Below are 27,069 nucleotides of genomic sequence, written 5' to 3' on the forward strand. Positions count from 1 at the left end.
CTGTTCTCTATCCACAAGGCCACGTTGATTCATTAAATTGTACAACACACACACACACACACACACACACACACACACTCACAAACACCTCCATCCCTGGTGCTTACAGGTTATACTGGTGGCTGCAGATGCTCTGCCATACACATGGGAGACAGGAAAAGGACATTCCCTACTGTGAACACGCAGAGACCATCTTTTGTGGCCCCTAGGTGCATTCTGTTGGTGGGGCCTGGGGTCAAATCAGCCCCTCTCTCTCCTAAGCATCTGGGAGCTTCACTCTGAGGAGGGCAACCCCCTTCCAAATGCCATCCCCTCCCGCCTGCCCGGCCTAATGAAGTCATCTCCCAGTGGCTCACTGGTGAGTGCAAGGCTCAACCTGGCTTCTCTGGGTCTCCACATTGTGGGTTCCACCCTCCTGGCTGCCCTGCTCCATTTCAGGTCTGCTCTGGCTGCTGCTCGGGAACCCCGCTCTCCCCACTCTCTGTGGCCCAGGTTGGAAGTGGGGACACAAGGTCGCTTCCTGGCACACCCGGCTGACTGCCTGGTGTCTCTCTGAGGAAGCCAGGCCAGTCTTCGGGGCTATGTTTCTGTTAGAACACGTGCTTTCTTCCTGAATCTGGTTTCCCAACCGGTCCACATGCCGGTTAAAGGTTCTTCTGGGGAGAATGGCAGGGCGACCCTGCCCGAGCATCACACACCTTCGGGGTGTCCGTGGTTCCTAGCCTTGAACAGCATTCAGACCTTTAGATCACAGCTAAAAGAGAGCCGGAAAAACAATCTCTTGGGTTATTTAGTGATGCTCACCATGGTGTTTGTTTCGATTTTTCTAACATCAACATCCTGTGAGCCCACTGACAAAAATGAGATCTACATGGGAATCTAAAAATAAATGTTCTAACAAGTGATTTCTCCACTGCAAAGGAGAAATAAATCAAAGCGAGCGAGGCTATCATAGTCTGGTTTGAGTACGTGGGGGTGGGGCCGGGGACTCGGTCCTGACTGATGAGCGCTAAACTGAATGGGGAGGTTATCGTTCATTCATTCATTCAGTCAGTCATGATGCTTGAATGATTGAATGAATGAACGAATGACTCGGTCCTGAGTGATGAGCACTAAACTGAATGGGGCGGTTATCCCAGAAGCAATCCTCAGAGCCAAGGGAGAACTGTAAACGTGGGCTGCTTGAAGAGCACTGGGGGACCCTCTCTCGTTCAACTGGCATCAGCAGAACACTCTTTGGGGAAGAAGGCTTTGGATGGCTTTGGTGTTGGCACGTGCTGAAATGGGGGCTGGGGCCCCATTCTCTAGGGCAGTGGGGATGGTCAGGCCACGCGTGAGTGGGCAAACTGGCGGGATATTTGAACTGGACCCCCACAGCCTGCCTCTCCTCCGTATCTTACCACCCAGACATCTACCAGGTCACCCAGTCCACCGCCTCCCAGTCCCAGGCCTCTGGAAGCTCTTTGCCCCTCCTCTGCTCCCTCTCCCCAGCCTCTGTTGGTGGGGCTGATGGCCTCTGAGCTGGGTGGGACAAGGGTAGCTCCAGCTGACCGACCATTTCCCTGCCTGATCCCTCTCTCGTTTGGCTTTGCAGTTTCGTCACAAGAGCGACGACCAGGTGAACAATCGGCAGTCAGAGGTGCTCATTGCTGGCAAGTAAGGGATCTTTCTCCAGCTGCTTTCCACCTCGGGGGTCTACTTGGGGGCCGGGGGGCCAGCCGGCTTTCCAGGCGACAGGGTGTCCTCTGGCTTCATCTGTGGATCAAATCTATTCAAAGTGTATTTACTCGTTCCTAATCTAATTTATGGCTTTGCTGAACATGTCTTCACTCTTGGGCTTAACCTCTTGACACTTTTTTCTGCTTCTACTGCCAAGAGCTTTGGAATGAATTTTGAACCAATGCGTAGTATTGTTGTTGACTGACTTTATGAGGATGATTATTTAAAATAGATTAAGTTCTAGTTTTGTGATTCGATGAGAAACAGCGTGGCCTCATGGAAAGAGCACGGGCCCGAAGTTAAGAGGACATGGGTTCTAATTCCAGCTTCCTGCCATTTTCCATAGATGTGACCTTAGGCAGGTCACTAAATTTCTCTGTGCTTCAGTGTCCTCATCTGTAAAATGGGGATTAAATACTCGTACTCCCTCCCCACCAGACTGTGAACCCCATGAGGGACCGGGCGGTGTCTGACCTGATTGTCTAGTATCTACCTATCAATCAATCAGGTAACGGTATTTAGTGAGCACTTACTGTGCACAGAACACTGTACTAAGCACTTGGGAGAGTACACTACAATGGAGTTGGAAGACAGAATCCCTGTTATAAGGAGTTTATCCTAGCACTTAGTACAATGCTTGGTACATATTATACACTGAATAGTTATTATTATTAGAAATAGCAGTAGTAGAGCAATAGTAATAATAATAATTAAAAAATAATACTACTAAGAGGGTATTTTCTTTAGTCCACTCCATGCAGCAATCCATCAACTGTACATTTCTTCTCCTTGTTGCTGAGAAGTTCCATTTTATTAGAGAGCCAGTCCATGAGTAGTCAGTAAACTCTGAAACTCAGAGGGACGGGATTGCCAGGATCGGGCAGGAAGAGTGGGTTGGGAAGGCTGGGGCAAGAGGCACAGGGTGGGAGGGGTAGGATGGGGCAGGAGGGATGGGGTGAGTGGAATGGGGCAGGTGGGGTGGGCTGGGAAGGACAATGTGGGAAGGATGGGGGGAGCAGGATGGGGTGGAAGAAATGGGGTGGGTGGGATAGGGTGGGGGGCAGCGAAGACAGAGTGGATGGGATGGGACAGGACTGGGCAGGCAGGATGGGTCGGGAGGGGTGGGTGGGCAGGACAGGATGGGAGGAATGGGGCAGGCGGGATGGATCAAGAGGGAGGAAGGAATGGGATAGGGAGAGCAGTATGGGGAGGGAGGAATGGGGCAGGAGGAGTGGGGTGGGCAGGATAGGGTGAGAAGGCTGAGGCAAGAGGGATGGGATGGGTGGCCGGGGTGAGCTGAACGGGGAGGGAAGGACAGGGTGGGAGGGGCGGGACAAAAGGAACGGGGCAGGAAGAATTGGGTGGGCGGGATGGTGAGGAAGGGGTGGGGCGGGAGAGATAAGGTGGGAGAGATGGGGTGGGAGGGACAGGGAAAGAGGGATGGGGAGGGAGGGATAGGGGAGGGGATGGGGCAGGAGGGATGTGGTGGGAGGAATGAGGTGCACAGGACAGAGTGGTGGAGTTGGGGAGAGAGGGGTGGGATGAACAGGCTAGGGTGAGCGAGATGGAGAGGGAGGAAAGTGGTGAGAGGGATAGGGTGGGCGTGACAGGCTGGGCAGTATGGAGTGGGAGGGATGGGGCAGGCGGGCGATCCCCTCCCTCTGGCCGCAGATGAAAACGCTGCAGTTGAAAGCCGTCCAGAACAACATGTCCTTGGATGGGCATGAAAGGAAAGTCCCCCGGGGTGGGAGCCAGACGGCCCAGCCGGCTCATTGCACCGGCCACATTTCACCGCCCCGTAAATATGGGAGCCGTCTGTGGGTCACGCAACAAGTCCACTGCAGCTTTCGAGCCCCAAACCAAACCGACTTGTTCCTCTCAAAAGGTCCTCGGTCATCCCTCCCGGCCTGCACAGGCTCCCATTGACCGGTGAGCACATGGAACGTGTCAGGACTTGAATCTGTCCGCCTTACCGGTCAGCACACTGGCCGCCACCGATGGCAAGATCCCAACCCCGTGGCCAAGGGGCAGAGCAGGCTGGCATCAGCTCTGATGGGCCCCTCCCATCCGCCCGGCATTCCGGCATCCCGGTCTGGGGCAGCCTCTGCTGGAGGCGAGCGACCCTTCTCCCAGTCACCATCTGGTGGGCCGGTCCATCCATGGCTCCAGGCTCCCGGTGGGTTCCCTTCTTGATTTGCCATCTGACCATCCACAGCGGCGTGGTCGCTGACATCGCTAGAAGCAGCGATGGCTCAGTGGAAAGAGCACGGCCTTTGGAGTCAGAGGTCATGGGTTCGAATGCCGGCTCGGCCACTTGTCAGCTGTGTGACTTTGGGCAAGTCACTTCCCTTCTCGGTGCCTCAGTCACCTCATCTGTAAAATGGGGATTAAGACTGTGAGCCCCAAGTGGGACAACCTGATTCCCCTGTGTCTACCCCAGCGCTTAGAACAGTGCTCGGCACGTAGTAAGCGCTTAACAAATACCAACATTATTAGAGCACGTGGGCACCCTGGACAACAGGGGTAGTGATCTTTTGGACAGGGAGGGGACTCTGCACTTGGGGAAGAGGGGAAATGGGCAGAGCTGGCTTAGGCAAGACAAGTAATCTGGCCTCCCAGGCACCTACAAACTCAGACCATGTCCTGCTATAGGTGACCGGCATAGTGAGACCCCCAATTTCATAGCACCATGCTTCATTCATTCATTCATTCATTCATTCATTCATTCAATCATATTTCTTGAGCACTTACTGTGTGCAGAGCACTGTATTAAGCGCTTGGGAAAGTACAACATAGCAACAAAGAGTGACAATCCCTGCTCACAATGAGCTCGCAGACTAGAGAGGGGGAGACAGACATCAATAAAATAAACAGACATCAAAATAAATAAATAAAATTACAGATATATAGATATGTACTGTGGGGCGGGGAGGGAGGGAAGAGAGAAGGGAGCAAGTCTGGAAGACGCAGAAGGGAGTGGGAGATGAGGAAAACTGGGACTTAGTCTGGGAAGGCCTCTTGGAGGAGATGTGCCTTCAGGAAGTCTTTGAAGCGGGGGAGAGTAACCGCCGGGCAGATTTGAGGAGGGAGGACATTCCAGGCCAGAGGTAGGACGCGGGCCAGAGGTCTGCGGTGAGGCAGGAGAGATCGAGACACAGTGAGAAGGTTAGCACCAGAGGAGCGATGTGTGGGGGCTGGGTTGTAGAAGGAGAGAAGTGAGATGAGGTAGGAGGGGCAGAGGTGATGGAGATTTAAAGCCAACGGTTAGAAGTTTTTGTTTGATACGGAGGTGGAGAGACAACCGCTGGAGATTTTTGAGGAAGGGGGTGACGTGCCCCGAACGTTTCTGTCGAAAGATGATCCGGGCAGCAGTGCAAAGTATGGCCTGGAGCGGGGGGAGGCAGGAGGTTGGGAGGTCAGAAAGGAGGCTGACGCAGTAATCTGGGGGGGTTAGGATGAGTGACTGTATTAACGTGGTAGCAGTTTGGATGGAGAGGAAAAGACAGATTTTAGCAATGTTGTGAAGGTGAGACCAACAGGATTTGGTGACGGATTGAACGTGAGGATCGAATGAGAGAGCGGAGTCAAGGGTAACGCCGAGGTTATGGGCTTCTGAGACGGGCAGGATGGCGGTGCCATCTACGGTGATGGGAAAGTCCGGGATGAACGATGGACGTGTAGATTCCTCCCGGAGATCTCTGACAACTGGATTGCCCTGGCTCTGCCCCAGTCGTTCCCTCGCATCCAGCTACTCGGGGGGGACGGGCTGAAAGCGTGGGACACGCTGGGCTCCCCTCCCTGAGCCCCAGCCCTGGATCATTCCCACATTCTACATCTTCCACCCTTGACAGGTGCAGCCAGATGCGGCCTGCGGCAATCTGGGCCCCTGGCCAACCTCTCCCCGGCCTACTAACCCTGCTCTCTCTTCGCCTCGGCGAAGCCTCCATTCCTCTCTCGCTGATCCCACACCCGCAGCCTCCTCTGACTCCTCCAAACCTTCACCTCCCTTCCAAAGCCCCCAGGCTCCCTCTGCCTCCTCTGTCACCCTCCCAGCCTAGCCAATGAATCTTTGGTAAAATAGAAGCAATCAGGCATGCATTTCCTCAAGTGCCTTAGACTCTGACTCCCATGTGGGACAGGGACTGTGTCCTTCCTGGTTGTCTTGTGTCTTCCACAGTACTTAGAACAGTGTTTGGCACATAGTGACACTTAACAAATACAATTAATTTGGCACATAGTGACGCTTAAATACAATTTAGAAAAATCAAGTCCCTTCCCTGCCTCCACACCACTTGACTACCCCCCTTCTTCCTCTTCCTTCTCCTTCCCAGCTGCTTCTGAAGAGGTAGTCTCTTGCCTGTTCTTTAACACTCAATCCCTTCTACCTGGCTCTTAGACCTCCTCCTCCCTCACACACACCTTGTAAAATGTGTGCTTCCTTCCTCCTCCCCCTCCCTTACTCCAATTATCCCGTCATCTCCCTCCTCATTTTACATATCTGCTCCTTCCCAGCTTGCCCTCTTTACTCCCAAGTCCCCCGCCTAACCACACTTTGTTCTCACCTCCCCGACCTTCTTCCCCTCGCTCAGGCCGTTCCCCAGCCTGGTACTTCCTTCCCTTCCAAATCCACCTGACCACAGCTTTCCCCATCTTCAAAGCCCTCCAAACATCCCCCCTCCTCCAGGAAGCTGCCCCCAAATGATTCAATCTATCATTCAACGGTATTTATGCGCACTTGCAGTGTGCAGAGCACTGTACTAAGTGCTTAACGACTAGTGGGATCAACCCAGATGCCACTTTTAGTACTTACATATTCCATTCCTCTCCACGCTGCACATAGTCATATGCCTTTAATGATTATATGTTCATTGAAATATTGGATAATTTACTGTATCTCATCCTGTTAGAAATGAAACCCATCAAAGCTATTAATCAAGCATTCACTCTGTGCAGAGCACTGACCTAAGCACTCGGGAGAGGGCAACAGAAGCAGGATACACATTTTGGGTCCTCAAGGAGCTCTGAGTCTAATAAGGGAGGTAGACAGGCAAAAAGTGATGTACAAATAGTGAGCATAGTAGGATGACAGGAAGTAGCTACAAACATTATTGAATATCAATCAATCAAACAATCCATGGTATTTACTGAGTGCTTACTGTGAGCAGAGCACTGTATTAAATGCTTAGGAGAGTTCAGTGCAGCAGAGTTGGTAGACATGTTCTCTGCCCACAAGAAGCCATGAATGTTGTCAATTGTACAGTCGATTTAATTATTCTAATTACCTTATTTATGAAGAGTGTCATGTTCTATCTTCCCTGTCAGGCTATCAGGTCCTCTTATTAATAATGATAATAATAATAATAATAATGGTGGTATTTGTTAAGCGCTTACTCTGTGCAGAGCACTGTTCTAAGCACTGGGTAAATAAAGGGTAATCAAGTTGTCCCACGTGAGGCTCACAGTTAATCCCCATTTTGCAGATGAGGTAACTGAGGCACAGAGAAGTTAAGTGACTTGCCTACAGTCACACAGCTGACAAGTGGCAGAGCTGGAATTCGAACCCATGACCTCTGACTCCCAAGCCTGGGCTCTTTCCACTGCGCCACACTGCTTCGCTTTTAGTGCAGTAGCAGTAGGTACTAGTAGTAGACTGTAAGCCCGTCAAAGGGCAGGGACTGTCTCTCTCTGTTGCCAATTTGTCCATTCCAAGTGCTTAGTACAGTGCTCTGCACATAGTAAGCGCTCAGTAAATACTATTGAATGAATACTAGAATTTATACAGCAACTACTTGGTGCCATGCAGTAGACTAGGTGCTTGGAAAGAACATGTTCCAGGTGACAGTGAAAGTTTCACAACTTCTCCCCGACCTACTGACCCCGCTCTCTCTTCGGCTCAGCAACGCCTCCACTCCTCTCCCACTGATCCCACACCCACAGCCTCCTCTGACTCCTCCCAACCTTCACCTCCCTTCCAAAGCCCCCACGCTCCCTGGGGCAAACCAACATAAACATCTTTACATCCCTAGCAAAATAATAATACCGATAATACTAATGATGGTATTTGTTAAGCACTTACTATGTGCCAGGCACTGTTCTAAGCCCTGGGGTAGATACAAGGTGATCAGGTTGTCCCACGTGGGGCTCAACAGCCTTCATCCCCATTTTACAGATGAGGTAACTGAGGTACAGAGAAGTGAAGTGATTTGCCCAAAGTCACACAGCTGACAAGTGGCAGAGCCGCGATTAGAACCCACGATACATTTAGCAGACGTAGACACAGTGAAGCAGCGTGGCCTAGTGGGTAGAGCATAGGCCTGGGAGTTGGAAGGACCTGCTTCACCATTTGTCTGCTATGTGACCTTGGGCAAATCACTTCACTTCCCTGTGCCGCAGTTACCTCATCTGTAAAAAGGGGATGAAGACTGTGAGCCTCATGTGGGACATGGACTGTGTCCAACACGATTAACTTGCATCTACCCCAGAACTTAGAACAGTGCCTGGTACATAGTAAGCACTTAACAAATACCGTTAAAAAATAAATGCTAAATTGGCTGTAAGAGAAAAAGGTGTCACGTTTCTAATATACTTTCCTGAGTCCTTGGTTTAGGGAATAGCAGTCACCCCCTGTCCTTGGACTCTTTGGTCTCTTCATGCGGCTCGCCTAACCCCTGCTGCCTCTGCTTTCTCTCCAACCGGTCTCTCCTGGACACTCTGCCTTCTGCCCCCTTCACTCCTCAATGGGCTGTATGCTTTCCTAATGCTCCTTGACTTCTCAGCCAACTTGGTCACTGTGGGCCACTCCTTCCTCTTTGGAAACCGGACGGGGCTTTGGGTTTGTGGATCCCCGCCTGGCCTGGTTCTCCTCCTATCACTTGGACCACTCTTTCTCAGTCCCACTGGCTCAATTCTGGGTCCCTGACTCTTTTTGGCTCTACTGTTACTTATAACTCAGTTTGGTCTAGCTGCCACCTCATCAGATTGTAAGCTCCTTTAGGAAGAAACCATGATTTTTCTTCTTTCATACTGGTTCAAGCACTTAGAACAGTGCTTGGCACATAGTAAGCGCTTAACAAATACCATCACTATAATTACAGTGCTCTGCACACAGTAGATAATGTCAATAGTTTAGTGTTTTTTTCTTGGCAAAAGTATATGGTTTTACTTTCCCAGTCACATGATTTTGTTTGAAAATCTTTATTTGTTGGAAGGTTTTCTGTAGGGCAGGTTGGTTGATACCACTGGTCTCCTTTCAGTTATTTTTGCATTTTAGAGCTTTGCTGTCTGAAAAGCAATCCATTCTCGTGTGTTTGTATGTGTGTGTGTTTGAGCTTGTGTGCCTGTGCGTGTGCTTCCACGGCCCAGAGCCCAGAGCCCAGACCCTGGGCCTCATTTCACAGCTTTAGTTATAAAAGTCATTTGACTTAGAAAAGTCAAATTCTTTGTTTTCATGAGTACCTCTATTGTAATACGATATTTTCTCCTAAACATGTTGCCGTTTAAAGCCGGGTCGACACTCTCCACATTTCTTGGAAAACTCTTAATTCTGTTTTCGCTTACAGGCTGCAGAAGGAAAAATGGATGAATGTGAAGGCAGGAGACATCATTAAATTAAGAAATAATCAGTTTGTTGCTGTGAGTAATTATTAAGGTTGTTTTCCCAAAAGAATCTGTGTCGAAGAATGAAATGACAATTGCAGAGGATGGTTTTGTTCCAGCCAGGGTTTGTTCCTGGGCCTGGGTTAAAAGTTCAGCCCATCACCCTGGGGGCCATTAACCCGAGTCATTGCTGCCGCCTTATTGGGGACTTCTTGGCTCCACTGAAAGGTAGCAGATAGGATCCCCAATCACTCGAGCGGTACTGAGACACTTCAAATCGGACAGTACAAGGAAATTCAGAATTTGCATTTAAGATACGGGCTTTCATGATATTTTGGGCACCCAGCATTGGACGCTCCAGTTTAAGATCTGCTAGTTTGGAACAGTGACTGCAAGGATTTCTAGAGGACAACGTCAGCGGGGTCCTGATGGATGGAACCCGCTGGGCAGGGTCCGGTGGGTGGGGCCAGGTCGTCTTTCCGCCGGGGCAGCCGGAGACTCGGCCAACCTGGTCAGACCAGGTTTCTTTCAGGACATATTTTAAACTCACCTTCCAGCATGGGAAGATAGTCTTAAAATCAGAGAACTCAGACATCGAGCCTTTTCCTTTGACTTTTGGAATGAAGTTTTCCCATTACAGATGTATTTATTGCCTGTGAAAGTTTTGTTTTAAAACAAAGACATTTTTCAGTGACAGGACTTCAAAATCTCACTTCTCATAAATGAGAGCGGGGAGAAAGGGAAGGAGGGGGAGATAGGGCAGGAAAGGAGAGGGCGGAATGGAAGGGGAGGTGGGATGAGGGACCCCGGGGAAAGGGTGAAGGGAAGGCAGAGCAGGGGGAGGAAGGAATGGGAGGAGGAGAGGAGCAGATGGACACTGGGAGCACGGGATGGAGGATACCATGGGCAAGTCGGGCCCTGCGGGGTTCAAGATCCCGAGGCTCCCCACACTCTATGGGGCCCGGGGGCAGAGCCGACACCCCCAACCTCTGCAGACAAGTGGCCGCAGCCTCGGGACTGACCCGGCAGGTCCGTCCTGGACTGAGCATCGGCGCCACTGCCGGCCAACTGGGTGGAAGCTGCTGGCCTCGCTTCCCGTCTCTCCCTTCCTCTCTTTTCGCTCCCTCTCTTCTCCCTCTTTTCTCTCCCTCTCTCCCTTCCCTTCCACTCCTCTCTCCCTCTTCCCTCCCTTTATCTCCCTCTCCACCCCTTCTCTTTTCTCTCCCTTACTCCTTCTCTTCTCTCCTTCGCCTCTTTTTTTTTTCCCCTTCCCCTGGTTCTCTGGGTTTATGTCTGTCATGGCGTCCAGATCAGTTAGGAAACCACGGAACACTGGGCGCCTGAACAAGCTCGGGAGGTGACCCCGAGAGATCCTCCAGGGGGCAGTGGGTTGCTGGTTGGTGCTCTGCAATCTGGCAAAGACCTCTGCTTCCCGCTGCCGCAGTAATGTCTAATATGTTGGAGATTGGTTGCTGCTTTAACACTGATTGAATAAACGGTGGCATTCGCTTTCTCTTCACATGTTAATATACAGTGAAGAGTTACCTTAAAACGACTTTTCCCAGGCACCATGGTGCCCTGACTGGAGACTTGAGCAAACTGTCTACTCTCCGGAGCTCCGTCCTCTCTCCTCCTCTGTCCCCCTCTCCCCCTCCACCCTCTGTCCTATTTCTCTTTCCACTGCTGGGCAGGAACCTCAGCTAGACTGGGGAGGAAAGGGTGGTGAGGATGGAGTGTCCGTTCAACTGGTTGGCAACTGGTCTGTCCCCTGCCCAGTCTCAAGGGTTCAGCAATCAATTAATCATGCTGAGCGCTTACGGTGCGCAGAGCACCGCACTACATGCTTGGAAGAGTACGTTACGAGGGAGTTGGAAAACACGATCCCTGCCCATAAGGAGATTCCAGTCTACAGTCAGCAGTATTCATTCATCATTTAATCGTATTTAATGAGTACTTACTGTGTGCAGAGCACTGTACTAAGCACTCGGGAGAGTGCAATATAACAGAAAACAGACGCATTCCCTGCCACCCTAGCCGACGGCTCTGGGTGGGCTTCTACGTTCCCCGCTCTGGCACAAATGCCCTTCTGCCTGTTCTGGGGCAGGGCCAGCCACGTAGCTATTCTGTGAAACCCCAGGAATCAGCCGCAGATTGCTTAGGAAGCTGAGGAACTCAGAGAGTCAAGATGTCAAAATCTCTTGCGGCAACAGCCGGCTGCCTCCGGGTGAGTCCTCTCTTTCCCTGGGCCCTGCTCAGCTCAAAACAGATTCTTGGGGAGACACTCAATAGAGGGGACTAATGGAAAGAGCCAGTTGAAGCAGCGTGGATAGTGGATAGAACATGGGCCTGGGAGTCAGAAGGACCTGGGTTCTAAACCTGACTCCACCACCAGTCTGCTGTGTGACCGTGGGCAAGTCACATAATGTGTCTGTGCCTTAGTTATCTCACCTGAAAAGTGGGGATTAAGACTGCGAGCCCTAGGTGGGACATGAACCGTGTCCAACTTGATTAGCTTGAAACTACACCAGCGCTTATAACAGTGTCCAGCACATAATAAGCCTTTGTCTTGTCTTATGCTGTCAAGTCGTCTCCGACCCACAGCGACTCCGTGGACACATCTCTCCCTGAACATCCCACCTCCATCTGCAATCACTGTGGTAGTGTACCCGTAGAGTTTTCTTGGTAAAAATACAGAAGAGGTTCACTGTTGTCTTCTTCCGGTCAGTAAATTTGAGTCTCTACTCTCGACTCTCTTCCGTGCCACTGCTGCCCAGTGCAAGTGAGTTTTGACTTGTAGAATGTTGCCTGTCACTTGCTACCCACTGCCCAAGCTAGGAATGGAATGGTTATGCCTCTGATTGACTCTCCCTCCCGTAGCAGAGACGGTATAGTACTGGAAACTCTGCAGGTGTGATCCTGAGAGGTAGTAAGCCCTTAACAAATACCATTATAAAAAAAAGAAACAAAGGGAGAAGTTGCTTTAAGCATAGAAATACATTCAGTCCGCAATTTACATGCTACCTTTATAGGGGTTGGCTGTCAATCATTAAAGTGGGGATTTTAGTTTTCCTTTAAAAGTAGCTGTATGTAATTCTGTGTGTTAAGCTCATACCTTGCTCAATAAATACGATTGACTGATTGTTTGACTGAGCTTGGACCCCTGACTTACTGGAAGGTTGGACCATTGACCTGACTTTTATTCATTCATTCATTCATTCAATAGTATTTATTGAGCACTGAGCCCTTCACAAAGCACTTGGGAGAGTACACTAGAACAATAACCAGACACATTCCTGACCCACAACGAGCTTACATTCTAGAGGATGAGATAGACATGAATATAAAGACATAAATTATAGATATGTACCTAAGTGCTGTGGGGGGATGACTAAAGAGAGCAAGAGAGCCACTGACCTGACTGGAAGCTTGGACCACTGGGACTGACTGGGAGCTCAGACCACTGACCTGACCAATCCCCTACCAGCCGTAAGGGCGTTTACTTCCTGACTTGATTTTTTTTTCCCGTTTGCCAGGCTGACTTACTCCTCCTCTCGAGCAGTGAGCCCCATGGCCTTTGCTACGTAGAGACGGCAGAACTGGATGGGTATGTGGTTTGTAGAAATGCAATTATTCATTGCTCACAATTGGCTCCCTTCTGTCCAGCTAGGGAACGGGAGGGTCTGGGATTGTGGGGAAGCAGGTGTCATTCTTTTTGCTGTTCCCAAAATCGAGGCTTTATTTTACAATCAAGGGGCCAGGAATCTCAAGTGGTTGAATGGGATGTTGTCTTCGCCCCTCCATCTCCTGTGTTTGCCTCCTCCCCCAAACCTCTGAAATGACCACCCCGCCCCCCCCCCCCCCGCACCTAATATTCTCATCCACCAGCAGCAAGCTACATCTGCATTAATGCTGCCTGGCCAGCACTGTTGGCTCACTCCCTCCGTGGCTCCCGTTGGGATCTGGGGCCTCCCGGGGCCTGGGCCATCCCGAGATGCACGCATGCACGACCGAAGCCCAGGGAGACTCTTCACTGTTTCTGCAGGGAGACCAACCTGAAGGTCCGTCATGCCCTGCCAGTCACGTCACTACTCGGCTCAGATGCCCACCGGCTTGCGGAGTTTGATGGTAAGTAGGGAAGGGTGTGTTTCTGGGATCTATCGATGGTCACTGGTTCTAGAAGAAAGGCAGAGAATCTACCTACACGGAGATGCTCACTCTTGGGATGGTGGTCCCTTTCAGGATGGGGTCCCGGCATTCTCGAGACTTTATTCCTCCTCTGTGAATGCCCCCCTCCCCCCAGCCTGTTCTGGCATTCCGCAGCACCCGGGGCTGAGAAAGCCTCCCAGGAGGCCCAGGCCTTCCTGGAGCCCCTGGACATGCTCTGTTCATGTGTGGTGTCCCAAGCGAAGGCATCGGGGCCAGCTCCCACCCACGCCCCGGGCTCCGATTCTCTGGCTGCAGCAGCTGAAGCTTCCCGGGAATGGTTCAGCCCACCCGTCTACCCTCCTGCCACCCAAGGCGCCATCAACCAGCAGACCCATCCAGGCACTGGTTCACCTGCCCATCCTTTTACCAGCCCATGCTCCCATCCACAAGCCCACCAGCCAGGCAGCATCCCACCCACCCATCTACCCAGACACCCTTCCTCCTACTCACCCAGGCAGCCACAGCCCAACCGCCTGCCTGCCTGCCTGCCCGCTCTGAATCCGTTGGGATTATTCAATGTGGTTTGGTGATTTCCTCATCATTTTCCTGCAAATGTATTTTCTTCATTTTCCATGAAATTTAAACATTAGCCAGGGCATTGAGGTAATCTTAGAACTCAAGTTACAGACCCGCTCCTGCTCTGCCTCTTTTCACATGTACAACGAGGAGTTTGTGTTGTGCCGAGTCTTTTCCTGCTGGAAACAGTTAAGATTTGCAGTAACCTCAGTACCGAGAAAGTTGGAACTTGTGGGGCCACAGCACCAACTGAATTCTTTCAGATTCAAAAGGATTTACTTGATTTAAATCAGGAAAGCCAGGAAATTCCTAAGGTTAAAATGAATGACATTATTTTTCTACAAAATACATTTTTGCATTTTTCCTTTTCTAACGAAAGTTCTAGCACCATATTGCTTCACATAGAATCAGTTCCCACAGATGGCTTTACTGCTGGGAATAGCAGCATGTTCTGGAGGAGTTTGAGCAGATCCATGGCTGAATGTCTGTGCTGGGGCATTGTGAGGAGAATCGGGAGTGGGGAGGGGGTGTTGGACGGACCATGTTGGGTCACTGAGGGATAGACAGGGATGGAAAGAGAAGAGTCAGGGTTGTTGGACAGACCGTTCCTAACCATTCATTCAATTGTATTTACTGAGCACTTACTGTGTGCAGAGTATTGTACTAAGCGCTTGATACAGATAGGTGTCCAAAAGGGCTGCCAGCACAGGGTTCCTCCAGGTGCCCCCAACAAAATCAGAGCCCCGGGATGGACATTCTGACATATTTATATGTTCTTATGTTCAAAACTAAGAAAACCCTAGATTGAAGATGACCTCCAAAATCCTCCCTTTCAGAATAGATAATCTGTTTCCATTCACCTTTCTCCACTCCTCTGCCTGTTCTGTCACTCATCTCCTGACTTTAAATCATCTCTCTGGTCATTCCTTTCTTAACATTCCCCTTTTTGTCCTTTTTGAGGTCTTTTTTGGGACTCACAGCCTGGAAGGGACTTCATGGTTATTTGGTTTGAGGACCACCATTACTTCTGTTTCCCCTCTGAGACCGAGAAGCAGTGTGGCCTAGTGGGTAGAGTGCATGCCCGGGAGTGAGAAGGACCTGGGTTCTATTCCCAGCTTTGCCACTTGTCTGCTGTGTGACCTTGGGCAAGTCACTTCACTTCTCTGTGCCTCAGTGACTTTCTCTGTAAAATGGGGTTTAAGACTCTGAACCCCATGTGGGACATGGGCTGTGTCCAATCTGAATAGCTTGTATCTACCCCGCTGATTAGTGCAGTGCCTGGCACTTAGTAAAATCCTAGTAAAATAAAAATCCATAGTAAAATTTAAAAAAAAATTCTAAGACCCACGATGTTCTAGGGATTTCTTCCTTCGTCCCAGACCTAAACAGCATCTGGAAAGGAAGTGTTTTCTTTACAGGTCAGAGGAAAATGCCCCTGCTCTGCACTTCTACACCTTCTGGACCTGTCGCCTTACATACCTGAATGTTTTTCACATCCCCATGACAGTTTTTCCTTTCTCTTCTTCTTTCTGTAAATTACTGTGGATCTCTCTCTTTTCCTCTTCCTCTTCCGCTTTAAGGCACACGATCAGCTCTATCCCTCATCCCTTTACCTCGCTGATTTCTTGCTACAACCCAGTCCACACACTTCACCCCTCTATCACCAACCTACTGACTTTTCCTCAATCTCATCTATCCCAACTCTGACCCTTCGCCTACATCCTCCCTCCAGGCTGGAACTCTCTCTCACTTCCTAGCCTGTGGGCCACCCCTCTCCCGACCTTTGAAGCCCTACTGAAAGCATATCTCCTCCAAGAGGCCTTCCCGACTAAGACTTCACGTCCCGTATTTACCCTCTCTTCTGCATCCCCTAAAGTACTTGGGTCGGTACTCCTTAGTCAATCAGTGATATTTTACGGAGCACTTAACTGTATGCAGAGCACTGAACTAAGCTCTCGGGAAAGTACAATGCGACAGAGTTGGCAGAGGTGATCCTTGTCCACAGGGAACATACAGTCTACCTTAAACACTTTGATTTCCACCACCTCTCCACAGCACTCAAGTACATATAACAATAAGAAGAATTATAGTCCTAGTTAATCACTTTTACTATGTGCCAAGCACTGTACTAAGCACTGGGGTAGATACACGATAATCGGGAGGGACACAGTCCCTGTCCAACATGGGGCTGTCACATGGGGTGTGGTGGGGAGCAGGACTTATCCCCTTTTTACAGATGGGGAAACTGAAGCTCGAAGAAGTTAAGTGACTGGCCCAAAGTCTCAGAGCAGGCAATTGGTAGAGCAGGGATTCGAGCCCAAGTCTTCTGACTTCCAGGCCCATGCTCTTTCTACTAGGCCCTCTACTTCCCGGCTGTAATTTATTTCCTTGTCTGTCTCCCCCTCTAGTCTATAAGCTCCTTGCGGGTAGGGATGGAGTCTACCTACTCTTACTGTATGATGCTTCCCCAAGGGTTAGGTACGGTGCTCTGTGCACAGTAAACCCTCACTGCCAAATACCACTGACTGATTACCACCATCAGAATAGGACTTTCTCTGGACCAAGCAGGATCTCAATTAGTTATAGTTATTGAGCACTTCCTCTGTGCAAAGCATGTCTCTAAGGATTTGGGAGAGCATGACAAAATTAGGAGACATGATCCCTGCCTTCAAAAATCTTGCGCTCTAGTGGGGAAACAGACACTAAAATAAAGTCTAGGTCGATGAAGCAACTAGTTTAAAGGTACGGATCCAAGTGCTGTTGGGGGAAGGGGTGGGGAGAAGACTCTGTCTGCCCTGTCTCTTCCCCAGGACATAGCATACTGCTTGACACCTAATAAACACTTAATGAATACTGTAACCAACTAACTGGTTCTAAAAGACTAACTACAACAACCTGATTCTTTCAGGACTCCCTTGTGACAAATGAGCAATTTATTAAACATGACAAATTCACCCCCACTAAGGTTTCAGGCTCTCCTTGAATTCAAGGACTCTAGTTCTGTATCTCCCAAAATAGCTCATAGTGTCTTCAGCTACCTGAGGGTTTGGCTCTCAGGGCCGGCACCGTGTGGAGAACAGAACTGGCAGAGGAGGCTGAATTTGGAACGATAAGCCAGGATTTCATGGTGCACTCAATATCCATGTTGTATATTCTCGTATATTTCATGGGTCAAAAATGTCATCCTGACTCGCTCAAAGTCTTTTAAACCAGTGAAAGATGAGTAGTCATTTTTGTCTAAATAATTTATGCAATGGGTAAACTCCTACAAATTGTTCTAATATTGCAGCAAATATTTACGTTGAACCAGTATTCATTTTCTTATGAATTTATGGGCTCTGGAGCCTTTCTCCAAGTTAGGAGATGCTGAAGTTTTCATCCCAAGATCCTGTTTGCCCCTCTCAATTCTCAGTGGTAGATTAGGGATCTGTTTGCACTTGAAATCTTTTCTGAATCCATTTTGTTTGCAACTGAGCCTAGGCTCTGTTTTCTGCAACTCATGACAAGTTTACATACTTGCTCTGACTGTTAATGCTGATTCGTGTCTGAGGGAAAGGTTGGTGTGGGTTTCAGAAATCACCCAGCATCTTGTGGGCTCTCTTTAGCCTAGTGTGCTGTGAAGGTGAAATGTAGAAGAGTAAAGCCTTTGCTTTCAGAATCCTCTCTATTTATTTATAGAACATTGGCCCTTCTGCACAAACACTGAAATTATGAAATGATTTGATTGGACTTGCTCCCAGTGAATGCATGAAACGACCACCATGACCCAGGCTTAGAGGAAAATCAGTCTAATATTTCCGGTAAAAAGAGAGGGAAGCCTTGTGTGGAAAGACCAGCTGAGAAAGTGGCTCCTTCTGCCAGTCACCTAGCAGCCACTAACTAACCACTGCGGTAGTCCCTCTGGGCCCTTGTTTCTCCATTGGGAAAAATGAGAAAAGATGGTCGTCTAGCTACTCAGAGCAGGGCAGTTCCACGGTCGAGGGCCAGGCCCAGTTGGAGCCTGGGATTCTGACCTGGAAAGATGAAGCTGAGATGGCAAACATGGAATTGCTGTTTGCCAAATCCCACCTCCCAGAACCAGATGAGGGCTAGGCTCAGTTTATAATTTATTTATTCATACTTTTGTCTGTCTTCCCCTCTAGACTGTAAGCTAGTTGTGGGCAGGAAATGCGTGCACAGACTCTGTTGTATTTTACTGTCCCATGTTGTCTGCACATAGTAAGCGCTCAATAAATATAATTGATTGATTAGTTGATTGAGAATTGGACTCTGGAATGGAGATGGTCAGGGAAAATTGAACACCGGAATGGAGGAAACCTTTGAAGAATCGGACTCCGGATGAAGGCAGTCAGTGAAGAATTGTTCTCTGGGATGGGGGAGGACAGTGGAGAATTGAACTCTGGGACAGGGTCCCCCTCATCAGTGCTGGCACCAGGAGGGAGGGAAACAGACCAACCCTGGAGGCTCAGAGCCTGGGGAGAGGCGAGCCCAGTCAACATTCATGTGCTGTGACTTTTCCTTTCACTGCAGGAACTGTCTCCTGTGAGCCACCAAACAACACCCTGGACAGATTCTCCGGAGTGCTGAGATGGGGAGAGGGCCAGTTCCCCCTGAATGCCACCCACGTGCTGCTAAGAGGGTGCGTGCTGAGAAACACAGACTGGTGCTTTGGAATGGTGCTGTTTGCAGGTACCGTGCACCCGTTTTGGCCACCCTTTGACAAGTGTGCATTAGCCAGGCTGGGGGAAGGTGGATGCTGGGGAGGGGGCCTGGTGGGGAGAGGTCGGTGGGGGCAGAGGTCTGGTAGAAAGGTGCCAAGTGGAGAAGGATCCTGGAGGAGAGTGGTCCTGGTTGGCCAGTCGGAGCTTTGGCATTTCGTGGCAGTCCCAGGGTGTGACTTTCCAAGCCGGAGCCCTATCGGTCTCCATCAGCAACTTCCCTCTGGAACTCTATGCAGGCCAAATTGGTCCTGCCCCTGGGGTCGCCACAACTGGTCATGAGGTGGTGACTTACGGTGCCCTGCCATGGGATGGTTCACTAGCTGCCCGGGCCCCCTCGGGCCGCTCGAGTCCTCCCTTCCTGGCAGGAGGTGGGACACATGGCCATGGTCAGGACTCCATGGGTGTTCCAGCCTCTCCCCAATGAGACTGATTCCTATGCCAGGTGGCACTGGAGATGTTTGCAGGAGTCCTGGAATGGGAAAGGATGACTAACTGACTGTCCTCAGGTCCTCAGAGAGAGAAAGAAAACCATTACCCAGCAGAGCAGTGTGTATGTGTGTGTGTGTGTTATGTGTGCGAACGCTTGGGTAATTGTTTACCTTTGTGTGTGGGCATGCGCTGTGCTGGTGTGTGTCCACAGGTCCTGACACCAAGCTAATGCAGAACAGTGGCAGAACAAAACTGAAAAGAACGAGCATCGACCGACTGATGAACACACTGGTTCTGTGGGTGAGTCACAGCCAAGCTTACGGGTGCCAGGGCAGGCACTGGAGCAGGGCACAGTCCAGGCACCAGGGCAGGGACCAGGGCAGAGGCCAGGGTAGGCGCCAGGGAGAGTGCCAGGGCAAGAACCAAGACAGGGGCCTGAGAAGGCACTAGGCCGGGCCTAGGGCAGGGGTCAGGGAAGGCACCAGGGCAGGTGCCATGCAGGAGCCAGAGTCGGGACCAGGGGCTGGGTCCAGGACAGGAACCAAGGCAGGGTTCAGGTGGCCACTTTCCCCTCAACCTCCTCTGCTCCCTTCGCTCGGTCAGCTAGTCAGTCAGCCAATCGTATTTACTGACCACTTACTGTGTGCAGAGCACTGTATTAAGCACTTGGGAGAGGGCAATATAACAATATAACATACACATTCCCTGTCCACAACAAGCTTACAGTCTAGCGGGGAGACAGACATTAATAGAAATAAATAAATTACAGATATGTACCTAAGTGCTGAGGGGCAGGGAGGGAGATGAATAAAGGGAGCAAATCAGAGCGGTGCAGAAGGAAGCTGAAGAAAAGGAAAAGAGAGCTTAGTCAGGGAAGACCTCTTGGAGGAGATGAGCCTCCAATAAGGATTTGAAGCAGGGAGAGTCGCTATCTGTCAGATATGAGGAGGGAGGACGTTCCAGGCCAGGGGCAAGTTGTGGGCAAGAGGTTAGTGACGAGATAGATGAGATCGAGGTAGCATTAGAGAATAAAAGTGTAGGGGTGGGTTGTAGTAGGAGAGTAGCAAAGTAAGGTAAGAGGGGCGAGTTTTTGTTTGATACAGAGGTAGGTGAGCAGCCATTGGAAGTTCTTGAGGAAAGGGGAAAAATGATTCTAGCAGCAGAGTCAAGTATGGACTGGAGTGGGGAGAGACAGGAAGCTGGGAGATCAGCAAGGAGGCTTGGATCAAACAATCGATCTTTATCTATTGAGCATCTGCTGTTCTAAGCCCTCAGGAGAGTACAGTAGAGTTAGTAGACAAGATCCCCACTCTCGAGGAGTTTCCAGTTTCACAGGGGAGACAGAGAGGTAAATTAATGTTTGCGGTCCCAGAGATGGGGGTAGGGGTCGGGGGCTGGGGCATCCCTGTTCTTCCAGGGGGACTTCTCCCATCCTCTCCTCCCCAGGGCTCGGCCTGGGGGGACCCGGCCTTCCGCTGACTTCCCCTGCCACCTCTCATTTCAGATCTTTGGGTTTCTGATCTGCCTGGGGGTTTTCCTGGCCATCGGCAACTCCGTGTGGGAGCGGCGGGTGGGGGTCCGATTCAGGCGCTTCGTCTTTGGGGACGAAGAGGAGACGGATTCTGTGTTCTCGGGATTTCTGACATTTTGGTCTTACATCATCATCCTCAACACCGTCGTCCCCATTTCCTTATATGTGAGGTAAGATGCCCGGGACCCCGCCGGGAACCCTGATCCCTATAGGAATGGCTACCGAGGGAGAAGGGCTTGTGGCCCAAGAGGGCCGGAACTAATGCTACCGGTGGACCTTGGGTTAGGCCGGCAAGTAAGGCTGGGGGAAGCACACAGCTCCTTAGACCTTTGGTTTGGGCTGGAGCCTTAACCTTGGCCGTGCCTCACGCCACAGTTCATGTGGGCCATGAACTGCCACACGGCTAAGTAGCCGAGTCAGACCTCCAGAATCCATCCATCTGTCCATCGCCCCCACACTTTATAATCTCGTTCCAGTGTGACAAAGGAGCATGCCCAAAGACGCTGCAGCTGGAATAATCTTTTGAGATTCAGAGAGTTGCTCTGTAGACCCATTCGACAAGCCAGTTTGCATCTTAAAAAACTGCACTTATAAGTTTACTCAGAGGAACACGAGAATTCACAGGAATAAAGAGGGAAGCTCCAGGTGCTGTCTGCCCAGCCTAGGCTTCCCCACAGAACAGCCACAACGGAGCAAGTAGATAATTAGCACTTAGTACAGTGCCTGGCACAGAGAACGTGCTTACCAAGTACCATTTTAAAAAATGGCAAGCGCTCAGTAAATACCACAAAACTATTGATAAAGCAGGTAAAGGGGTTCTTGCCACATCTAATCCTGGGGGCAAAGGCAGCAACAGAGTGAGGCCAGCATGCCAGCAGCCCTGGGAGAATAGTGGGAAGAGATGTCTCCAGTCCCAGGAAATACGGGGCCTTCTAGGCCTTCTGAGGAGCCACACCTAGAACAGAAGATAGCCCTGGGCCTTTTGGGAAAGGCCATTAATCCCCTTTTTCCCCAGTGAATGGAACTCCAAGGTGCTTTAGAATCTGTTTGGAAGATGCACGGCACGACAGTAGCAATGCTACAAGTAACAGATGGATAATCAGATAGTAAGGAAACTAAGAGAAAAATGCTGCCATAATGAGGTTCTGGAGGGAAGGGGAACCCTCAGTCTACTTTCCAGCTCCTCCAGGCCCCTTCGGTCCCCTCCCGGCCCCGGACGAACAGTCCTCAGGTCCCAAGAATCCCAGTCCCGTCCCTCCCCCACCCCTCCAGAATCTCATTCAGGCTCCTCTTGGGGGACAGGGCTTGCTCCCGGAAGGGTGGGCGATGGTCTGGGGAAGGGGCTCTGGGTCTTGGCGTGTTGTGGGGGGGTGGTCTCTGGGCCCTGGGGTCTTCACCCCCACCTACCCCCTGTCCTGCTGAGGATGGGGTTTCTAGTCCTAGGGCTCGTGCTGCCTGGGGGACCCGTCCAGGGATGGGGCGGTGTCAGTGGGCTGGGAGTTTCCAGGGCTCTGGTCCGCTTGAGCGACTGCCCACGCGCGGTCCCTCTGACACTGAGAGGACGCTGGCAGAAGCCTGGGTTTGGCCAAGGCCGGTGCTTACCGAAGCTGACGGAGATTCCGTTCATTTGACTCACCTCCAGCGTGGAAGTTCTCCGACTGGGACACAGCCACTTCATAAACTGGGACCGGAAAATGTATTTCCCCGCCAAGGAGGCCCCAGCCGAGGCTCGCACCACGACCCTCAACGAGGAGCTCGGCCAGATCGAGTACGTGTTCTCCGACAAGACCGGAACCCTGACCCAGAACGTCATGACCTTCAAGAAATGCTCCATCAATGGGCGAGCCTACGGCGGTGCGTCCGGCTGCTTCTTGCCCGCGGCCCACTCCTTCTCTGCCAGCCCCCCCTCCAGTGAGGACCTGGACTGGCAACCTCACTCGTCAACGGGAAATGAGTCTCCATGTTATCAAGTAGCTCATCCACATTGGTGGGAGCATTCTCCAAGGGGCTTGACCAACCACAGTGTTTTCTGAGCCCTGGGAAGGGCCCAGTAGAGTCGGTAGACATGATCCCATCCCTCAAGGGGCATTCAAGCTACCCTGGGCAGAGGACTGAGATGAGAGCTTGGGGGAGTATAGAGAGATAGTAATAATGTTGGTATTTGTTAAGCGTTTACTATGTGCAGAGCACTGTCCTAAGCACTGGGAGAGATACAAGGTAATGAGGTTGTCTCACGTGGGACTCACAGTCTTCACCCCCATTTTACACATGAGGGAACTGAGGCCCAGAGAAGTGACTTGCCCACAGTCACGCAGCTGATAAGTGGCAGAGCGGGGATTCGAACCCATGACCTCTGACTCCCAAGCCCAGGCTCTTTCCCCTGAGCCGCGCTGCTTCTCTGTGGAAACCATCCCTTCCCTAAAAGAACTTCCAGGCTAGCAGGGGAGACAGACACTAAAATGAATTATTGGTAGAGGAGGAAACAACCAATTGTAAAAATATGGACATTGGTGCAACAGCCCCTGATGGTCGTGGAGGGAGCGGGGTTGTCAGAGCACCCGGTGCAGGTGGTTCATGGAGTGTTTTTACGGGTGCTCTGATGTTTGTCCTTGCTTCACGCCGGTGATCTGGAGGTCAGCAACCTATGTTGTCTGTCAGTCAGCGTCTAATCAGCCGGGCCCTCGTGAGACTGCTCTCCCCAGCCCTGAGGGAACCGGGACCAATTGACTTGGGGCTACAGAACCCCAGGGCCTGATCTGCGGTGCTCTGGAGAGAAGGCGCAGCTGGCTGGCATTTTCGAGAGCAGCATGCAGACTCTTCGTCAAGTGGGAGGAGTGGGATGGGGGCCTGGGCAGGGAAGGTGGAGAGAGAGATGGAAAGAAAGGGTGGGGGGGGAGGCAGGGCGGGGGCACGGAGATCCCAGAATGAGACTGACCGTGCAAATGGGACTTGTTTCTCTTTCAGTCTGCCCAACCACTTTGCCCCGCTCAAGGTCTGGGATGGTGTCTTTGGGCTAGAGGGGAAGGCCCTGGTGAGCAGGGGATGTGTCTCATGCTTCTGGTGTACGTTCTGCTGCTTGGTACAGAGTAATGCGCCCAGGGGGCGTCACTCGCTACCTACCACGGGGCCCCAGTGGCTTGAAAGAGGGATCAATTGCTTGGTAAACCCCTCTAATTCGGCCCACGTATGACCATCGGCCCGACGGGTCGATTACCTTTGAGCACGGCAACTCACCTGCCATGCCACCTGCCCCCCGTTGCCACCCCTGCCCTCTGCAGACAGTGGAGCCACCGGGGCTCGATCCTATCCACCCCTCACTGTGAGCCCAGGGCCCACCGGGCCTTTCTCCCGCCAGCCAGCGAGAAGCCCCTCGCAGCTGGAAACCCACGCCCTCCAATGCCAATTTTTCTTGACATCGTTTCGGTTGGTGCTTTCGGAGGAGACCTCTGGGGCCTTCCCGCTCACTCCACAACTCACAAGTGTCCATATTAAATCGATAAATCTACCGGTCAGTGCTATCTGTTAAGCTATTACCGTGTGCAGGGATCGGTACCAAGTGCTTGGGAGAATACAACGAAGTGGACTTGGTAGACCTGATGAGAAGCAGCATGGCCTAATAGCAAGAGCACAGACGTGGGATACAGAGGATGTGGGTTCTAATGCTGGCTCTGCCACTTGTCTGCCATGTAACCTTGGGCAAGTAACTTAACTTCTCTGTGCCTCAGTTACCTCATCTGGAAAATGGGGATTAGGACTGTGAGCCCCAGGTGGGACAACCTGCTTACCTCTTATCTACCCCGGGGCTTGGCAAATAGTAAACGTTTAACAAATACTATTATTATTATTCCTTCTCTCAAGGAAAGCTGCATGGTCTAGTGGATGAAGCAGGGGCCAGGGAACCAGAGGACCTGGGTTTTAATCCTGACTCTGCCTCTTGCCTTCTGTGTGACCTTAAGCAAGTGGCTTAACTTCTCTGTGCCTCAGTTTTTTCATCTGTAAAATGGGAATTCAGTACCGATTCTTCATCCTACTTAGACCGTGAACCCCATGTCCGACTTGGACAACCCCCAACCTGATTAACTTGTATCTACCCCAGTGTTTAGAACAGTACTTGGCACAGAATAAGTGTTTACCAAATACCATTTAAAAAGGAACTTAGAGTTTAGTGGGAGAGACAGACGTTAAAATAAATTACAGATAAGGGAAATGACAGGGTATAAGGACGCATACCTGAGTGCTGTGGGGCCGAGTGTGGGGTGAGCATAAGAGGGCTTAGAGGGTACAGACCCAAGTGCACAAGTAATACAGAAGGGAGGACAGATAGGAAAATGAGGGATAGTGTACTCTCCCAAGGGCTTAGGACAGTGCTCTGTACACAGTAAGTGCTCAGTAAATGCCACTGATTAATTGACCGATCTACTCACCAGTAGATCTGGCCAGTCCTGGAGCCAGATTGCCAGGCGCCTTGGGCACAGAATTCACTGAGTAATCGATTCAATGATTCATTCACTGATTCATTCCTGGCTCCGCCACTTGTCTGCTATGTATCTTCGGGCGAGTCACTTCGCTTCTCTGGGCCTCAGTAACCTCATCTGTAAAACGAGGATTGAGACTGTCAGCCCCATGTGGGGCAGGGATTGGGTCCGACCTGATGTGCTTGTATCCATCCCAGCGCTTAGTACAGTGCCTGGCACACGGTGTTAGCTTAACTAACACCAAGATTATTTACTTATTACTATTATCATTCATCCACTCGCTTGATCGAATGGACCGAGGGTTTAGGGTGTGCACGCTTGGGAGAGGGCAATGGAGGAGAAAGTAGACCCAGTCCCTAATCTTCACAGAAGCTCTCAATATGAAAATAGTTGCGTGTGTCTGTATGTGAGCAGGGGGCAACGGCCGCAAGGAAAGATTCGGACACCGGCTCGGGGACTTGCCGGTATTCAGGGCTTGGTACGGTGGCTGGCACATAGTAAGCGCTTAATGAATACCATAGCTGTCGTTCGTCATTATTATTATAGGTCATCACTGTGTCCCAAGTCTGCACTCCAGTGTCCCGGCCAGCAGCTAGAGGGAGCACAATCTTCACATCCTAAGGACCAAACACAAGATCGATTCCATTTTCTGCCTGCTTGTTTGTTTGTTTTTCATTTTCGGACTTTCCCTTTTGTAGGAGATGCATACGATGAGTCGGGAAGGAAGATGGAGCTGGCTGGGGTACGGGAATGGGACCGGGTTATTAGTCGTCTGCTTGGGAGGGTTGGGGGGTGGCTTGGGCAAAGAGTCCCGGACCCTGCTGGGGGCCACTCGCAGACAGACTCCCGGGGAAGCCCCCGACCATCCTGGGAGTCCTGGAGTGGGGAGCGCCGGGCCCCAGGTGGTTCTGGATATCACCTTGGAAGCCCAGTCCAGTGCACTTCCAGGTGGAGGCGGATTCACAGCGGGGAGCTGGAGGCAGTGGGATGGGGGTTGTGGACTGGAGGCTGTGATCTCAGACTGCGAACTGGAAGCGGGAAGGTGGAGGCTGCAAGTTGGAGAACGTCAGCTGGAGTCAGTGGGCTAGAGGCCAGAAACTCAGACTGAGAGCTGTAGGCTGGGAGCAGAAGGTTGTGGGCTGCAGATTACAGAACGGAGGCCGTGGACCGGAGGATGATAGCTGAGGGTGGGAGCTGAGGCTGAGAGCCGGAGACTGGGTCCTGAGGCCGGAAGTTGGGGGCTTGGGAGCTGGAGGCTGTGGGCTGGAGACTGCAGGATGGAGGCTGTGGACCGGAGGAAGATAGCCGCGGGTGGGAGTTGAGGCTGGGAAGTGGAGGCTGGGACCTGAGGGTGGGAGCCGGAGGCTTGGGAACTGGACGCTGTGGGCTGGAGTCTGGAACGTGAGGGTGGGAGCTGGGGCCTTGAGAGCTGGAGATTGGGAACTGGAGGCTGTGGACCAGCAGATACGTCTGAAGAAGTGAGTAGAATAAAAATTTCCCGGGCCGAAGGCACATTTCTTTCTCCCTTCCCCCAGGAAGCAAAGCCAGTATTTCTCCGGCCCAAGGGCCAGGCCGACAGCAAATTCCAGTGCTTCGACCGGAGGCTGACAGAAGCCATCCAGCAAGGGGATCCCAGAGTGCACGAGTTCTTCCGCCTGTTGTCCTTGTGCCACACGGTGATGCCAGAGGAGAAGGACACAGGTCAGGAAATCACACCCGAGCGGGGGGCCCGAAATCTCCCTAGAGGGTCTGTGGGGAAGGAGAGGGTTTGGGTGGGGGGGTCGGCTGGTGGAGGGGCTAGAGGTGGGCAGGGCAGAGAAATGGCCGGTCTGAAAACCGGGGGCCTGCGTGCTCACCCATCTGTCTTTGGGGGATA

At 51.3% G+C, this 27,069-nt stretch overlaps 1 protein-coding gene across 5 annotated transcripts in view; it reads left to right on the forward strand.

Moving 5' to 3' along the window:
- The window catches only part of ATP8B4 (ATPase phospholipid transporting 8B4 (putative)), a 79,710-nt gene that overhangs the window by 31,473 nt on the left and 21,168 nt on the right, over window positions 1-27,069 (forward strand). For all 5 annotated transcript variants that reach the window (XM_029071196.2, XM_029071199.2, XM_029071195.2 and 2 more), the window contains 10 exons: window positions 1,595-1,656; window positions 9,279-9,351; window positions 12,849-12,919; window positions 13,358-13,440; window positions 18,568-18,726; window positions 19,399-19,487; window positions 20,692-20,888; window positions 22,361-22,572; window positions 25,892-25,935; window positions 26,729-26,894. In XM_029071196.2, coding sequence (XP_028927029.1) covers window positions 1,595-1,656; window positions 9,279-9,351; window positions 12,849-12,919; window positions 13,358-13,440; window positions 18,568-18,726; window positions 19,399-19,487; window positions 20,692-20,888; window positions 22,361-22,572; window positions 25,892-25,935; window positions 26,729-26,894 — 1,156 coding nt within the window. The remainder of the gene's footprint in view (window positions 1-1,594; window positions 1,657-9,278; window positions 9,352-12,848; window positions 12,920-13,357; window positions 13,441-18,567; window positions 18,727-19,398; window positions 19,488-20,691; window positions 20,889-22,360; window positions 22,573-25,891; window positions 25,936-26,728; window positions 26,895-27,069) is intronic.

Source organism: Ornithorhynchus anatinus, chromosome 8, assembly GCF_004115215.2.
Source record: "Ornithorhynchus anatinus isolate Pmale09 chromosome 8, mOrnAna1.pri.v4, whole genome shotgun sequence".
NCBI lineage: Eukaryota > Metazoa > Chordata > Mammalia > Monotremata > Ornithorhynchidae > Ornithorhynchus > Ornithorhynchus anatinus.